A 13,795-nucleotide genomic window follows, 5' to 3' on the forward strand; every position below is an offset into this window, starting at 1 on the left:
CGCGTTCTACGACTGTCGCGAAACTTTCCAATATGTAATGCAAAAATTTTGTGACACTCGGCCTATATAATACTACAACTATACGTGGCCCCCTTCTCCAGATTAAAACTTCCCCCTAAGCAAATTCTTCAACATATCCTTTGCAGTGAAGTAACACGTCAAGTAAAGGGTATGAAAATCTAATGTCGATGTAAATGTATCCAAGAATCCAAAGAATAACATTGATGGAATCCAACCCTGAGCATACTCCAAAGCCCACGATTCTCCAGGCATAGAATACTGTTTAACTTGACCTCTTACTAAATGATGACAATCACCTGGTCTGTACACTTCTGGCTCCAAACTTCCTGGTAATGCAGCTCTCTCTTCTCCTTGTAAAATCATAAAGTAATCCTCTGAAAAGTGAACACCAGTGTGACCTTCTGTTCCAATTGCGGTGCCAAAAAATATCAAGTATTCTGTTATCGAAGCGTGGAGGATAAACATGGTTCCCATAGCTCCACCAGCATTATTATACACCCAATCATTAAAATTTACTTTATTAGTAAGTCCAGGGTATTCTTGGTTAATTTTGGCACTCAAATCAATCATTAATTCGGTGATATTGTTTGGGTGTTGCTTGATAGACTCTTGGGCTAATTGTTGAAGAACATCCTTATCAAATCGAAAGTTTGTTGGTAGCCAGGTATAGTACAACGAACATGAAATTGAATAGATCGCAATGGGAATTGCCAATAGAAATAAATACTTCATGGGTGGGGTGTAGTCAACTGTATATTTGGTTATCAATGGATCAGATCGTCATCGAACCTATATTTAAATATAAAACTTTTCCATCAATTTTTTAAACGACAAGAATTGCAATCGTATAGTTAGACAACTGTCGCGAATGTCTTTTTCTTACCTTTGTGTTTGGAAATTTTTGCGAGGTTTCAGGAACGATCGTATTAATCGAATGAAGAAACTAACCTAGGCAGCATGCCAAACTTTTAGAGGTCCCCATGCTGCGGCATTGGGGGTGAGGGAGCGTAAGATACTAAAAAGCTGATTTCGTCAAATCATGAAAGAATCTCCTTTAAAAGATCCTCAATTTTGCACGAATTTTGAGACAAAAATGTAATTGCATTAGCGAGAACTATAAATAAATTAAATTTGATGTTTTCTGGGTCAAGTGGTTCACCAAAGTCCACTGAACTTTCTGTACTTCACGTCTAATGTGAATCAATCCTCAACCACAACTGAATAAACAAACACGGCATTTTTGTTAAAGACCAACTGCCAAGCTATATTCTTTGGTGGATTGGGTGAGTGGGCTTTTTGTAGTTTTATCGCTTACCATTTCTAAACGAGTCAAATCTCTAAACCTTGATTCCTAGAGACTCAATAATACAAATGCCTATGGTATGGCGACCTATCCAGGTCTATTTACAATGAATAGAAGACTACGTCAAACTGATATAAAACGTATTCAAAACATCTTCAAACTAAGAGTTTCATACCTGAAACTCTTAGCTGTTCATGGAGTGTTTAATACATGTTTCACATCCGGTCCATTGATAGCTTCATGTAAAGAACTCTGGAACTACCTGTTTGGATTAGATGCACAGGACTTACCAATAATGTTAATCTCAACAATTTTCATCTCCCTTCTCTTTACCCATTGCAACACAATTAGACGTCAAAACTTAAATTTCCTACTTGAAAGTCAGAGTTAAAACTACAACGGCGTTGTTGAGCAGCCGTTTCCTCCTTTTTCCCCCCCTATTCCCAATAGTTTTCTCTTTTGCAACTTTAATCTCTCTCCTCCCATCTCCGCACTTAAACATGATTCAATATTTTTTTGTCTGTCTGCCGCGGATTGGATCCATCAGACACAAAATGTCTTGTACGATGTGACAATGGCGGAATATTCTTCCCGATTAGGCAAGAGATAACAAATCCGACAGCGTTTATTGGACTATAGTCTGCACTTTGGCGCTCTTTGTTTTTTGTTCTTCCCTCCCCCACACATAACTAGATATAACCTACTAAGATTTCCATATTAGCATCTACCAGTTTTTGACTACACATCTGTTGAATTTACATACTACACTATATTCCTACCTCATACACACTGTTTAAAGTATGGTTCTTGCATTATCAGAAGTAGCTAAACACAACACCAAGCAAGATTGTTGGGTCATAATCCATGACAAAGCATATGATTTGTCGGACTTTGTTGATGAACATCCAGGTGGATCGGCCATCATAATGAAATATGCCGGTAAGGATGCAACCAAAGCATTTGACCCAATACATCCACTGGATACATTGAGCAAGTATTTGGCACCAAAGTATCATAAAGGTGAAGTTGAGAAGAGAGTTAATCAACCAGTAAAGAAAGTGGTAAAGAAGAAGAAGGAGACCCCAGAGCAAAAGAAGAAACCACAACAGAGCACGGCTGAATCCAATGGTAATGTTGTTGACGAATTTGATGTTGAGTATGATGAACAAAATGATAAGGATCCTATTCCAATGCCGCAACAAAACTCTACGACAGATGATTCTACTACTGCTAACGAGGAAGAGGAGGAAGAGGAGATTATGCTTGATGAAGATGGAGAACCAATACCTAAAGAAGAAGTGCAACGTCTTAAGCGTGTTGAAAACAAGCCAGATATCGGCCAAATTTACAATTTGAACGATTTCGAATTCGTCGCTAGACACACCATGGAAAAGATCGCTTGGGCATATTATTCATCTGGTTGTGATGATGAAATCACAATGAGAGAAAATCATTTGAGTTATCAGCGTATATTCTTCAAGCCTCGTGTTATGGTTGATGTTACCAACATTGACTTGTCAACATCAATGTTAGGTACTAGCACATCAGCACCATTTTATGTAACTGCGACAGCATTGGGTAGGTTGGGGCATCCAGATGGTGAAAAAGTCTTGACTAGAGGATGTGCTAAACATGACATTATACAAATGATACCGACATTGGCATCATGTTCATTTGATGAGATTGTTGATCAAGCTACCGATAAACAAACCCAATGGTTTCAATTGTATGTTAATTCAAATAAGGAGATATCGAAAAATCTTATCCAACATGCAGAGAAAAGGGGTATTAAGGGTTTGTTCATTACTGTTGATGCTCCACAATTGGGTAGACGTGAAAAAGATATGAGATCAAAGGATGTTACTGATTTAAGTCATGTTCAAGGAGAAGGTGATGATGCCGATCGTACACAAGGTGCCGCTAGAGCCATTTCATCATTTATAGATACTTCGTTGAATTGGAAAGACTTAAAGTGGTTTAAATCCATTACTAAAATGCCCATCATTTTGAAAGGCGTTCAATGTGTTGAGGATGCAATCTTGGCCGCTGAGCATGGCTGTCAAGGTGTCATATTGAGTAATCATGGTGGCCGTCAATTGGAATTTTCTCGTGCTCCAATTGAAGTGCTTATTGAATTAATGCCAATTTTAAGAGAACGTGGGTTAGATAAAAATTTCGAAGTTTTTGTCGATGGTGGTGTTAGAAGAGCAACTGATATTTTGAAAGCGATCTGCTTAGGAGCCAAGGGAGTAGGTATTGGACGTCCATTCCTTTACGCTATGTCCACTTATGGTGATGATGGTGTTGTTAAAGCCATGCAAATTTTAAAAGACGAAATGATTATGAATATGAGGTTATTGGGAGTTACTTCAATTGATCAATTAAATGAAAAATACGTTGATGTGAGAAACTTCAGTAATAGGTTTGTTCCAGAAGATAAATTGTTTAGAAATGTTTATCAACCATTGATCAGTCCTCCATTTAAGGAGTCCAAGTTTTAAGGACAAAGCTTAAAGGCATTGTGAGTGGTAGATGCTTCTATTTAGACATGGGATAGATTTTAAGTATACTTTTTACATATTAGCAATCATTTATTTATGAGAAAGGGGAGAGTGGGCTATGTAAAAAAGGGACAATAGAGAAGGACAATGGAGATTCTTTTGCTCTTGGATGAGCATCAGAAACTTGTGTCTACAATTGTTCCGGAACAAAAAGAATCTCTTGTGTGAGGCGATATTGTGCATGGAAGAAAATATTTGATGCAAAATCTTTGAAGCAAGCAATTCAACTGGCTTAGTTGTGCTTTATTCGAAACACGTGAAGCTGTTTATTCGTTTTGTGCTCCAGTTGGAGGGATCTCAAGCAGCAGCGGCTGCTGATACGAAAGATACGTTATGCACGGAAAGTTTTAGAATAATACATGGCTAAAAACTACAACCTTTTAATGTAACCGCACCCCCAACGTAGCAATGTTGCCTTTTTTCCGCTGTCCCTCTGTTCCGCTCGACCCTAAATTACATAGTAGAATTGACCTTTTGAACAAGAGAAAAGGCTTGTCACGAATGGTTATGAGCTTAATTTTCCTGGTCAGCCGTTGACGGTACGCATTTTCCAGTTTGGAAAACAGTTTTCAGACTAAATCTGAATCGTATGTGGAAATGGTCAAAGATGTGTTGTTTTGTACGTATACGCCTGTTGGTTGTTAAATCATTATTTAGTTTGGTAAGGATATTCTCTCTGTTAGATAAAGGGTAAAACTGTGGTGTAATTAATTGCACAAATGTGTCTATGTACATATCTGTGTGTGTTGAGATTTTCGCATGATTAGTTGTTCATTCTTACACGACCAAAAGAAATTTTTCCTCTTCGTCTTTAATACTCTCCCTCTTTCCTTCACTTTTCGTATCTGCCACTACTTTTCCGTAAAGATTTTGGTTACTAATATATATACATCTACACCTTTGAAGCAAAAGACATCTCTCAACAGGCATACACATATACACAAACACATCTTTCAGCGTCCCACTGTTCTTATTTATAATAGTATCACCGCACAAAGCAAAATGGTTTTGATTAATGGGGTCAAATATGCATGTGATCGTTGCATACGTGGCCACAGAGTGACTACATGTACTCACACTGACCAACATTTGACGATGATCAAACCTAAAGGTCGTCCAGCTTCACAATGTCATCATTGTCGAGAAAATAGAAAGCAGAAAAGTGTCCATGTGACTTGTACTTGTGGGAAAAAGAACAAATTACCACGATCATCGTCATCTACTTCCATAAACTCATCGACTATCCATGAAACTGGGTGTGCGTGTCACAAGACTACTCATTGTACTTGTGGGCCCTCACTGGGAGTAAGCCTGACAACAAAGAAGAATAAGGAGACCGATACAGTTAAGATGAGAGCTTTATTGGAGGGTGATATAGTAAAGAGATCTAATTCGTTACCAACGCGACCACGACCAAAGAAAAGAGGCTCGCCCGGTGAAATCGGTACATCCTCCAATGAAGATAACAACCATGTGCAAGACCAAATGGATTATGGGTTCATACGTCCCAATGAAACACAACTTGAAAATCCAGAACTTAGTGACAATTTTGTTATTGAAGATATCTTGATGCCATTTGAAACTAAGAAGGGATTGTTTGATTTGTTTAACAAGCAAGACGATCAAGATGGATCTAATTCAGTGGTTAGTGATGGTAGAAATAATGTCAGCCAGCAGTTTAGCATCGTCACTTCGCAAGGGGAGGAAGAAGGAGAAGGAGAAGGAGGAGAAGAAGAAAACGAATCTCCCAGAAGTAGAGTCAAACAAGAAGATTCAAGTGAGAGGACTTCGGTATTTAGTCCTGATCGGTCTAATCCAAGCCCTGGTGGGTTCGAAGTCGTGGATCACATGTTTCCACTTTTCCCTCTTATTGGTGGTCCAAGTTTTGATAATGAGAATAAACCATTGCTGGGAATACCAGCCAATGCAAGAGTACCAGTTCCTCATCAACCAACACCAATAAGACCCCTGTTGGCATCTCAAGATACCAACCTGAACAGCTCACTTCCATCAGCCACAGAGTCCAATCATAACATCAACTTTGGTAGTAGTTTTGACACAAATGTACAAAATACTCATTTTAACCAACACCTGCGAGGTCCAAAACGTCCAGAAAGTGTTTTATCGATAGCATCTAATTCATCTGCCAGATCTTTTGATTTTATGGGCAGCAATAATTATAATAACTACAACAACAATTCCCTACTTAATGGAGGTATTCCTTCGTCGGCAAACTCTACAGCTTTCCCCCCTTCTGGAGCTGATGAAAACAATTTCACAGGAACTGAGCCCAATGATGACCATAATACTATGAACCATCATTTTGGTAAGACGGGGCTCGGTGCTGGCAAGTTTGGATCGCAGTTGAGCAAAATAGAGAGTGAAATGTATACTGATACATTTTTCGATGAGAATTGCAACGAACCGTTTAGCGATGAAGCCATGAATTTTGGAGGTGTAGGAGTGGATGATGTAAATATGCAACAAGATCGACCACAGTTGTCAGAAGTGCTATCTACACCAACAAATTTTTACCCAGTTAACAATGATGGAAATAACAATGACCAAGATGGCTTTCAACATGGTAACAATGGCATCATGGTATCCGATATGACAAACTTGTCAGGTAATGAGCCATTGGCATCTTCGCAAAACACGTCGATTGGTGATTTGCCATTCTCGAAAAGCAACGAAGCTCAACGTCCAGACGATTCAAATGCATCTGGATTAATTGGTGCCGATATGCCTATATTTCAAGGGTTTGCTATACCGTTGGTCAATACACCAAAGTGAATCGAAGTGCAGATGATCTTGTGATGATTTTATGATGATTTAATGAATATGTACTAGCTTTTAGGTTTGTGTTTTTTATTTCAATTACGTACTTTTCGTGTTATTAGAGATATCAAATGCTTATAAGAAAGGTGTATGTTTCTAAGAGTAGAGACACTTTTCGGCTTTACAATTACCTTGCATTGATTTCTCTTTCCTACTTACTTCTTTTTCTTTGATTTCTTAATTTCAAGATTCTTCAATCTCGTGATGTTTGAATCCATGGTTAGTTTATCCTCCGTTTGTTTCAATTCATTATAGTCTTTGTTTCTTTGGGCAATGGATTTTGGTAAATCAGCACTTGTCAGTTGATCATGCAAATACATTTTCAAAACTTCATCGGGGATGCTCAAGATACTTTTGTTTTCAATCTGTTGCAACCTAGCTAATCTGATGATGTATTCTAGTAAAGATAAGGAGCTAGACTTGATTTGTTGTCGGGTGATTTTACCTTGAAGCTCCTTATCCTCCTTTTTTTCATCATCGTCATCTTCATCGTCATCGTCATCTTCATCAAACTCATTCTGATGAAGCTCACCCAATGCAATCCATTCTTCTTTATCCCCATCAACTATTTTCAAAATCAAAACTGGCAAATTCCTCCCTTCAAGTTTTAGTAACTTCCCAGATGCAGTGAAAAACATACTTTGGACCCATTTCAAGTCGTATTTTTTCACTCCCGGCTTTTCATCGTCATCATGAAACCTTCCATCATTGAAGTCCTCTTGAATGTTTAGCGAATATTTAAATCCCCCGTTTTTACCACTACTCTTGATCTGTACAGAGCTTCTGGCAAATGTTTCCTTCCAAGTTATACAACTCAATTCATCCATCCCTTCATCAACATACTTCATTCGACTTGGATTATAGAATATCGTGTACACGACGAGGTCAAACACCGGACCTATCGTGCCATCGCCCTCGTTCAAGTAATTGGAAGCTTGCAATAATCGACCAGGCGATATTGCATTAAAATTAGTCATACCATTGAGATTAATACCTGATGTTATTAAAGACAAGTTCAATATTGGTATAGCATCATTTATTTCCAGCATTAAATCATGCATATAACCTTCAACTCTCTTCACACTCTCTTTGGTATTTGCACTTGACAATTGTGCAGTGATATCATTCACTCCTTCATCAAAAGAAGTAAATTGTTCATGTAAGTCATCGATCAACTCTAATGTCGATTCCAACACTGTATTTCCTCGACTAGCGGCAAGTTTAATCAAGTCGATCGTTACATTGATTATATCAATTTTTGTCTTGAGTTTGCGTCGCTGTTTTGATAACCGTTGTTGTTGCAGTTCTGGGATCTTGTCAACAAAAGTGGAGATGGTTTTGATGGCATATCCAGAAGCTATTGATATACCTGAACGTATGGCAAATGACACCACTTGATTTGAAGCTTTAGATAAGATTTGATCCATTGAAGATGTGGTTAGCTTTACAATCGATCGAAAGGTGCTTTGTGATTATATGGAGATCAGTTGGTAGCTTCAACTCTGGTGATGATTTTTCTATTTGTTTTGATTTCTTTTTTTTTTCTAGAGAATTTCGCAACTGTACATAACTTATCTCTTTATCAAGGCAAATATATCAGAGATGGCAGTACGCAAACCATTAACACATTTTACCACCCCCCTTGGCTCAGGGGCAGGTGTGCCTAAAAACAAGAGGCCACCTAAAGTTCATGACTCTGCCACGAGACTTTTGAAACCTTTCCAAGTGCCATTCAAGACGCGACTGGAGACCGTGTCTGGTATAGTATCGCGTCGCCCTGTACGTTCATCCAGAAAATTCACAAACTATGCAGTCGAGGACTTTGGAAATGGCTCTGCAGATGATGAGAATGTCAATGAAAGTGGTGATGTGGTCAAGTGCAAGAGATTTGGCGCGTTGCTTCCACGATCAATCAATAGTGATGGTCGACGTGATGTCATTGATAACAAAATCAAACGTTCGTTTACTGTCCCATTTTCCAAAGATAACGCTAAAAAGGATGAAATGATACGTGGTCCCCCACCTCCGTTGGGCACAAAAGTGCGGCCTATTATCCCACCGCGTGCCCTTCATGATCCAATGAGTGAATTTGCTATTGTCTTGTATGATCCTACCGTTGATGTGATACCCAAGACCCCAGAAGAGGAGAAAAAGATTGAAGAGTTGGATCTGTCAGACACGTCAATGAATCTGGAAATGGATGAACGGCCAGCAAAGAGAAGAAAAACTCATAAGTCTTTGGCGGAGATATTAGGTATAGTGACCAACCCCGAAGCGAAACTAGCACAATACCCCAATGTCCCTGTTGTTATTGATCCCAAGCTAGCCAAGATTTTACGTCCGCATCAAATTGCCGGTGTCAAGTTCCTTTATCGATGTACTGCTGGATTAATGGACCCCAAAGCTAAAGGGTGTATCATGGCTGATGAAATGGGGTTGGGGAAAACATTGCAATGCCTTACATTGATGTGGACATTACTCAAACAATCACCCAGGGGAAAGAGAACAATTGAAAAATGTATAATTGTTTGTCCATCATCATTGGTGCGTAATTGGGCCAATGAGATTGTGAAGTGGTTGGGTGAAGGTGTGTTGACACCATTGGCAGTTGATGGGAAAAGCACAAAATCGAACGAGTTGGGTGCAGCTTTGCAACAATGGTCCACTGCACAGGGAAGAAATATCGTGCGTCCGGTGTTGATTATATCTTATGAAACTTTGAGAAGAAATGTTGATAAGCTCGCTGGTACTGAAGTTGGATTAATGTTGGCTGATGAAGGTCACAGATTGAAAAATGGTGAGTCACTAACATTTACGGCATTGAATTCGTTACGATGTGAACGAAGAGTTATTTTATCTGGTACACCAATCCAAAATGACTTATCGGAATATTTTTCATTGTTAAACTTTGCCAATCCTGGTTATCTTGGAACCAGAAATGATTTTAGAAAAAACTTTGAAAATGCAATTTTGCGTGGTAGAGATGCCGATGCAACTGATAAAGAGCGAGAAAAGGGAGATGCAAAATTAATTGAGTTGTCGCAATTGGTGTCCAAGTTTATCATTAGACGTACTAATGATATTTTGTCAAAGTACTTACCAGTCAAGTACGAATATGTGTTGTTTACTGGATTATCACCAATGCAAAAGGACTTGTATAATCATTTCATCACATCACCCGAGATCAAGAAGTTGATAAAGGGTATAGGATCACAACCATTGAAAGCTATTGGTATGTTGAAGAAGCTTTGCAACCATCCTGATTTGTTGGATTTGCCCGATGATTTAGAAGGATGCGAGTCTTTGAAACCAGAAGATTACGAATCATCAATAACAGCCACTGGACGTAGGAGAGACGTACAGACTTGGTTCAGTGGCAAGTTTATGATCTTGGAGCGGTTCTTGCACAAGATTCATCGTGAGACTGATGATAAGATTGTTTTGATTTCAAACTATACTCAAACATTGGACTTGATTGAGAAAATGTGTCGTAACAAAAAGTATGGTGCATTGAGATTAGATGGTACAATGAATATCAACAAGAGACAAAAGTTGGTTGACAAGTTCAATGACCCCAATGGGTCAGAGTTTATCTTTTTGTTATCATCAAAAGCCGGTGGTTGTGGTATCAATTTAATTGGAGCTAACCGATTGATTCTTATTGACCCAGATTGGAACCCAGCACTGGATCAACAAGCATTAGCTAGAGTTTGGCGGGATGGTCAAAAGAAGGATTGTTTTATTTATCGATTCATTTCAACAGGGACAATAGAGGAGAAGATTTTCCAACGTCAATCAATGAAGATGTCATTGAGTAGTTGTGTCGTTGACGAGAAAGAAGATGTGGAGAGATTGTTCAGTGCCGATAACTTGAGACAGTTGTTTATGTATCAACCAGATACTGAATGTGACACCCACGATACATACAACTGTAAACGATGCAAAAAGGACACAGGACAATTTATTAAAGCACCAGCAATGTTGTATGGTGATGCTACTACTTGGAACCATTTGAATCACAAAAAATTGGCTAATAATGAGGATGTATTGGTTGCAAATGAAGCACAATTCAATGATGTCTCATTTGCATTACAGTATATATCACATGTATAAGAAGTAGATGTATAGAGAATGATTGCAAATTTTTATATGTTGGCAGATACTATTGCTGCTTCTCCCTTTTTTTATTTGCAACCTTGTCTAATGCTGTTCAGTATAGGCAAGTGTTTCCCGCAAGCGCGGAAATTCCGTGCAACTGACACTTTTTTACTTTTCCCATCTGACACTTTTTTACTGCTCCCATCTGACACTTTTTTCCCAACTTGGCATTTTTTAGCGCATCCGGACATTTTGAAAGATATTTTGTCCCACAGAATAAAGAGATCACGTGTAATGGACAAAAAAATCTTATCTGTGGATAATAGGAGTCGCCATGTAACAATGATATCTCTCCCCGCTTTTGATGATAAAGTTGACTCTGTTTCCACAAGTGTTGACTCGAACGGAGGCAACGGTGGGCTCATTTTTTTGTAGGTATTGCCATCGAGATGAAGGCGGTTTGATACTTGTGTGTGGGGGATATATGGAGTGTGATGAGAGACAAACAAAAAAAAAAAAATGAATGGATCTGGGGGTGGGATCGATGTGTAAAAACCACCTGATTTCAATGCAAAGCTAACCAGCACTAGTAAGCAGCATGGTTTACATTTGCCTAACTCCGTTGCAATTCTATATTAAGCTTTAACAACCTGACTCCTGTCACTACGGTAGTAGATTGTATTTCCGTACACAGAAGTAAACGACGTCTCAATATTTTATTTTGACATTTCCCCATAAAATTCTGGATATAAAAGCGCGCGCATTATCAGCACCAATCATTGTTCACTTTAAAATAAGCAAAAGCACCATATATTCTTTGAAAGTACGAAATCAAAGTACCTACCATTTGCTTTATTCGAAAAAAAATGTCAGATTTACCAGTCAACCCCATTGTCATTGTAGGAGGTGGTTTAGCTGGGTTATCAGCTGCCCATCAAGCTTATTTACGTGGAGCTAATGTTGTCTTGTTGGACAAACAAGGGTTCTTATCAGGAAATAGTGGTAAAGCAACCTCAGGTATCAATGGTGCATTAACCAGAACTCAAACACAATTGAAGATTGATGATTCAGTTGAGAAATTTTACGAGGATACGTTAAAAACAGCCAAAGATCGAGCTAATCCAGCATTGATTAAAGTATTGACTTATAATTCCGCCGATGCTGTGCATTGGTTACAAGAGGTGTTCGGGTTAGATTTGACCGTGGTGCTGAGATTGGGTGGTCACTCACAGCCTCGTACTCACCGTGGTCATGACTCCAAGTTTCCCGGAATGGCCATCACTTATCGGTTGTTGGAAACATTAGAAAAGTTGAGCGAAGATGAACCAGATAGAGTGGCTATATTGAAACATTGTCAAGTGATTGATTTGATTAAAGAAGGAGAAGACAAAGTGGTTGGTGTCAAGTACAAAAATTTGCAAGATAAATCGAAATCAGAGGTTTATGGACCCGTGATTATGTCAACTGGTGGGTATGCTGCGGATTTCACCAAAAACAGTTTATTACGTAAATACCGTCCAGACATCATTGATTTACCATCAACTAATGGAGTACATGCCACTGGGGATGGACAAAAGATCATCATGAAGAACCATGGTGTTGGTATTGATATGGATAAAGTTCAAGTTCATCCAACTGGGTTGATTGATTTTAATGATAAGGATGTGATTGCCGGTAAAACTCAACCTCGTTTCCTATTTCTTGGTGCTGAAGCATTGCGTGGAGAAGGAGGTATTATGTTGAATGGTAAAGGAGATAGATTTGTTGATGAGTTGGGTACGAGAGATTGGGTATCTGGTGAAATGGAAAAACAAAATAAAGCCGGAAATGGTCCCATAAGATTAGTTTTGAGTGAAGAATCGGAAAAGAAGTTGGAGTTTCATATCAAACATTACACACAAAGGAATTTAATGAGAACGGTTACTGGGAAACAATTGTGTCAAGAGATTGGATGTAGTGAAGAACATTTAAAACAACAATTAGACACTTATAATAAAGCCGCTAAAGGTGATATCAAGGACCCTTATGGTAAACAATTTTTCCCAGCTACTCCATTTGAGTATAAACCAGATGCCAAGTATCATGTTTCATTTATCACTAGAGTGTTGCATTTCACAATGGGTGGTGTCAAAATCAATGACAAGTCACAGGTGCTTACTGAGAATGATACCCCATTTGAGGGTTTGTACGCTGCTGGTGAAGTCGCTGGTGGTGTTCATGGACACAATAGATTAGGTGGATCTTCCTTATTGGCGTGTGTTGTTTATGGAAGATTGGCAGCAGATGAAGCATGCAGCTATGAGTTGCAAAAGTTGAGTAAAACTGGAGGAGGTGGTGCAAATGATGATGATGATGGTGGATCGGGAAACAATGCTACACAGAGATTGAACATGATCAATTTACACATTGATCCGAACACGAATAGAATAATCATTGATTTGAACAATCAAAGTGGTTCTAGTGAAAGCAACTCCAGCGGTGGTTCTGTTTCAAGCAAGCAACAACAACAAAAACATCAACATCAACAACAAAAACAATCAGCATCAGCTAAGTCTAAAGAACAACAACAACAACAAGGAAAAGATGCAAAAGCTTTTTCGATCCCCGATAAGGAATTCACGCTTGAAGAAGTTGCCAAACACAACACTAAGAATGACTGTTGGTGTATAATCAAGAATGTTGTTGTTGATTTGACCAAGTTTTTAGATCATCACCCAGGTGGAGCTGCTTCAATTACCAATTTTGGCGGTAGAGATGCCACTGAGAGTTTTGAAATGTTGCATGAAGATAACTTTATTCCCAAGTATGTTCCCAATTGCGTCTTGGGTAGGATTAAAGGAACCAAACCTGATTTAGACTTGTGAGAAGGAGGAGAAGACGCAGAAACAACACTCTATACTACATCTGAAATAAATCAAGATATTTATAAATATATATATTTATTGAAAGCAATGTAGATCAGTTTCGTAGTCTT

At 38.7% G+C, this 13,795-nt stretch overlaps 6 protein-coding genes across 6 annotated transcripts; 4 read left to right on the forward strand and 2 right to left on the reverse strand. All coding sequences in view use genetic code 12, as the record gives it.

Annotated features, from left to right (window-relative positions):
- Positions 1-102: 102 nt before the first annotated feature.
- Positions 103-753, reverse strand: CPAR2_201490 (ERG2 family protein; the record flags this gene model as incomplete). The annotated part of the gene is made up of 1 exon (XM_036808996.1): positions 103-753. The coding sequence occupies one exon, from the start codon at positions 751-753 to the stop codon at positions 103-105; it is 651 nt and encodes a 216-aa protein (XP_036665677.1).
- A 1,371-nt stretch (positions 754-2,124) lies between these two features.
- CYB2 (Cyb2p) lies at positions 2,125-3,825 on the forward strand (the record flags this gene model as incomplete). The annotated part of the gene is made up of 1 exon (XM_036808997.1): positions 2,125-3,825. One exon carries the CDS (start codon positions 2,125-2,127, stop codon positions 3,823-3,825), a length of 1,701 nt encoding a protein of 566 aa, XP_036665678.1.
- A 1,062-nt stretch (positions 3,826-4,887) lies between these two features.
- On the forward strand, positions 4,888-6,678 carry CUP2 (Cup2p; the record flags this gene model as incomplete). The annotated part of the gene is made up of 1 exon (XM_036808998.1): positions 4,888-6,678. One exon carries the CDS (start codon positions 4,888-4,890, stop codon positions 6,676-6,678), a length of 1,791 nt encoding a protein of 596 aa, XP_036665679.1.
- Positions 6,679-6,878: 200 nt separating this feature from the next.
- CPAR2_201520 (uncharacterized protein) lies at positions 6,879-8,150 on the reverse strand (the record flags this gene model as incomplete). The annotated part of the gene is made up of 1 exon (XM_036808999.1): positions 6,879-8,150. One exon carries the CDS (start codon positions 8,148-8,150, stop codon positions 6,879-6,881), a length of 1,272 nt encoding a protein of 423 aa, XP_036665680.1.
- Positions 8,151-8,325: 175 nt separating this feature from the next.
- RAD54 (DNA-dependent ATPase) lies at positions 8,326-10,836 on the forward strand (the record flags this gene model as incomplete). The annotated part of the gene is made up of 1 exon (XM_036809000.1): positions 8,326-10,836. The coding sequence occupies one exon, from the start codon at positions 8,326-8,328 to the stop codon at positions 10,834-10,836; it is 2,511 nt and encodes an 836-aa protein (XP_036665681.1).
- Positions 10,837-11,687: 851 nt separating this feature from the next.
- Positions 11,688-13,685, forward strand: OSM2 (fumarate reductase; the record flags this gene model as incomplete). Its single annotated transcript, XM_036809002.1, has 1 exon — positions 11,688-13,685. One exon carries the CDS (start codon positions 11,688-11,690, stop codon positions 13,683-13,685), a length of 1,998 nt encoding a protein of 665 aa, XP_036665682.1.
- Between the last annotated feature and the right edge of the window lie 110 nt (positions 13,686-13,795).

Source organism: Candida parapsilosis, contig 005809 (assembly GCF_000182765.1).
Source record: "Candida parapsilosis strain CDC317 annotated contig 005809".
Taxonomy (NCBI): domain Eukaryota; kingdom Fungi; phylum Ascomycota; class Pichiomycetes; order Serinales; family Debaryomycetaceae; genus Lodderomyces; species Lodderomyces parapsilosis.